The 3,141-nt window shown below is 59.8% G+C and overlaps 3 protein-coding genes across 3 annotated transcripts; all 3 read right to left on the bottom strand.

Moving 5' to 3' along the window:
* DQ04_14821020 (coiled-coil domain containing 11) lies at positions 1-340 on the bottom strand (the record flags this gene model as incomplete). Its single annotated transcript, XM_009317207.1, has 1 exon — positions 1-340. A coding segment is annotated over one exon (340 nt), but the record flags the coding sequence as incomplete, so codon positions are not given.
* A 498-nt stretch (positions 341-838) lies between these two features.
* Positions 839-1,270, bottom strand: DQ04_14821010 (hypothetical protein; the record flags this gene model as incomplete). Its single annotated transcript, XM_009317206.1, has 1 exon — positions 839-1,270. One exon carries the CDS (start codon positions 1,268-1,270, stop codon positions 839-841), a length of 432 nt encoding a protein of 143 aa, XP_009315481.1.
* Positions 1,271-2,100: 830 nt separating this feature from the next.
* Positions 2,101-3,033, bottom strand: DQ04_14821000 (short-chain dehydrogenase; the record flags this gene model as incomplete). The annotated part of the gene is made up of 1 exon (XM_009317205.1): positions 2,101-3,033. The coding sequence occupies one exon, from the start codon at positions 3,031-3,033 to the stop codon at positions 2,101-2,103; it is 933 nt and encodes a 310-aa protein (XP_009315480.1).
* Positions 3,034-3,141: the final 108 nt, after the last annotated feature.

Genomic DNA, 3,141 nt, shown 5'->3' with positions numbered 1-3,141 from the left:
GCTGCGCCCGCAGCTCGCGCGCCTTCTGGAGGAGCCGCTCGCGCCGCTGCTCCTCTGTCTCGGCGAGGTTGCTGAGCATCGCCTCGTGCTCGTCGCGTTCACGCAGCAGCAAATCGGCGAGCCGGCGGCGCCGGGCAACGAGCGTGTCGTTGTGCTGCGCCTGCACGCGTTCCAGGTGGCGCATCAACTGCTTGCGTTGCACGACGCCCTCGCTGCGCATCTCCCAGTTGGCCGCGAGCCGCAGCCGACTGTCCTCCGCGCGCACTTCGTTGTACATGCGCTGCTCAACCTCCCGCCGCTGCCGCGCCTCGATAGCCGCCAGCGTGTTGTGGCGTGGCATCCCGCACAGCAGTTCTCAGGGGAGCGAGAGGGAGACAGAAGCCTCAGGTGTATGTGCGCCTATTTGCTTTCTCGCGCGTGCTCCTTGACCTCGGCTGCTTCTCGTGCTTTATGCGACGGCCTAATGGTTATGGCACTTCACCCACTACGTTTGCTGTGTGTGTTCTTGTTTTCTTGTGTGTGTGTGTGTGTGCGTGGGTCAGGCGTGTGTATGAGCGCCCGCCACCACGTCAGTCCTCGCAGCGCTTTGCTGCACCGCGTGTGCGCAGAGATGGGAGAAGGAGGAGGGGAATATGCATCAAATGTGCGCTGAGTGGTGGTCCCGCCACCACCCGCACCAGGAAAAAGTCATCACCACAAAGGCAACAACAGCGACAGCAGAAGCACAGTCACACCGGCTGTATACACCCCCGTGGCTGTCGCCGCACCACTCCCAAGCACGAAGGCCCGTGCGCAAAGAGGCGCACGCACACACATAATCACGTATTCATCCACGACATCAGGGCTTGGCGAGCATTAGCATACATTTAAGCTCCAGCGCGGCTAGCTGCGCCTCCTCCATCGCCGCTGCGGCAGCATCTGCCTCCTGCCGCTCCTTCAGCAGTCCTTCACGAATGCCCGACACCACCGCATCGTTGGCCATGAACAGCTCTCGCGGCCTTGTGTCAATGGGGATAAAGCTCGGCGTATTGAACGCAGAGGAATGCAGAAGGGTATCGTCACTCACCGCTGCTGTCGCCGCACCGTGTTGTTGCTGCGCCTGGCGGCGCTGTATGCGTGCGTGGGCCTCCTCGCGCAGCACAGCGTCGAGGGACTCGCACGGTACGGCATACTCAGGCAGTGGTGGTCTAGGTGCCTCACAGCCACATGCGTTGGTGCCCTCCTCGTCATCGCTGTGCTTCTCGTCAGCAGCAGCGGGAGAAGCAGACATCTGCACCTGAAGCCCACCGCAACTGAAATCAGAATAAGAACGGGAGAGGGAGAGGGAGGGAGAGAGGTTGAACTCACAAGGAGACGGCTGCGTCCTCCTCAGAACACCACCATCCAGAGTTGAGTAGCGTGGCATCGCCTCTGCAGAGACAGTCAAGCAATCCTAGTCGATGGAGAGGGAGTCTTCTTTATTGATTGTTGTGTCATTCTTCTCGCAGCTGAATATATTAGGCTTCTTTCTCTCTCTCTCTCTCTCTCTCTCTCTCTCTTTTTGCATTATTGTCTTACCACTTATATGCGTGCGCCCATATCTGCTTTCTTTTTTCCTCCATTCTTTTCCCTTTCCCCCCGGTCTGACAGCCTCTCTTCTCCCCCTTTCTTTCTCTTTTTGTCGTCCTATTCGATGGTTTCGTTCTCACACCAACCCCCCTCTCTCTCTTTCTTTCTTTCTTTCTTTCTCGCTCTCTGTACTCCAATCCCGCTTATATATATCATGATTTGTGTACCTGTTGGTTTTATTTTGTCCGTTGCTGCGGGGCAGACGCGCCGCCGGCGCATGTGAGGGGGGAGGGCCGCGCGCGTCGTGTTGTCATCACCGCCGACGTGTAGCGTGATGCGTGGAAGGTGACCGAAGAGAACCAGAGGGGGAATACCAATAAAAATATAGTTGATGGAGAGCGAGATAGACAGGCAGATACGTAGACTGCGATCCCCATCGCCATCATCATCGGCTGCAGCGATGCCATTGGCGCGCCGATGTGTGGATGTGGCCACACCTATATATGTGTGTGGATGTGTCTTTATGTGTCTCCTCCCTTCCCACCGCGCCGTCTACTCCGCCCGCTTGCGTTCCGCGATGCGCTTGATGTTCTTGTGCATCGCGAGCACCTTCGCGCCCGCGAAGGACTCAGGCAGCAGCTTGACGATCGACTTCACGATCGCGTGGTTGAAGTGACCCGCTGTCTGCGTAACGACGCCAAGCTTGTTAAGCGTCTGCCGCGCCATCGCGGCGGCGCCGACCATCATAAAGGACTCGCGCGGCTTGCGGCTGCTCGCGCCCTGCGTCATGCGGCTCACCACGAGGCTCGGCGTGACGACGAGCACGTCGACGCCGTACTCCTTCAGCTCATACGCGAGACTCTCGCCGAAGGAGAGGCAGAACGCCTTGCTGCCGGCGTACGTCGACAGCAGCGGCGCCGGGGACACAGCAGAGATGGAGGCGAGCATGACGATGGCGCCAGCCCGCTTCGCCTTCAGCCGCGGCACCATGAACTTCGTCATGCGCATCGTCGCCTCGCAGTTCACCTTGATGATGCGCAGGTCCTCCTGCTGGTCCACCTCGTCGAAGTAGTTGGCGTAGGTGTAGTTGACGCCCACGTTGTTCAGCAAGATGGCCACGTTGAGACTCTCGAGCTGAGCGAAGAGCTCCTTGTACTCCTTGTCGCCGGCGGAAGCGAAGTCAAAGGCGATGGCTCGCCCCTGCACGCCCCGCTTCGCCAGCTCCGCGACGAGCCCGTCCAGCTTCGACTGCGTGCGGGAGACGACGCACACGTTGAAGCCGCGACGCGCGAGCTCCAGCGTCATTGCGTAGCCGATGCCCTCCGTCGCGCCCGTCACGACGGCCCAGTCACCGGCCTTGGCGTACTTGCGCTTCAGGTCAGCGCCGCCGAAGAGGTTGACGCGCAGGAAGTTTACCAGCTGCACCGCGGCTGCGACAAGCGTCACGGCACCGACGGCCGAGAGAACGCCACAAAGAAATGCCATGTAGGAAGATGATGCTTCGGCTTGCTGGCGCCCGCCCCCCGCAGCCAGAGAGGGCAGCACAGAGGGAGGCACAGGAGGAAAAGGAAGCAAACGAAACGAAAAAAAAAA

The sequence above is a fragment of the Trypanosoma grayi genome, assembly GCF_000691245.1.
Source record: "Trypanosoma grayi strain ANR4 Tgr_1482_V1, whole genome shotgun sequence".
Classification (NCBI taxonomy): Eukaryota; Euglenozoa; class Kinetoplastea; order Trypanosomatida; family Trypanosomatidae; genus Trypanosoma; species Trypanosoma grayi.
Note: the sequence above shows the minus strand (reverse complement) of the source record. Positions and strands in the feature narration are given on the sequence as shown.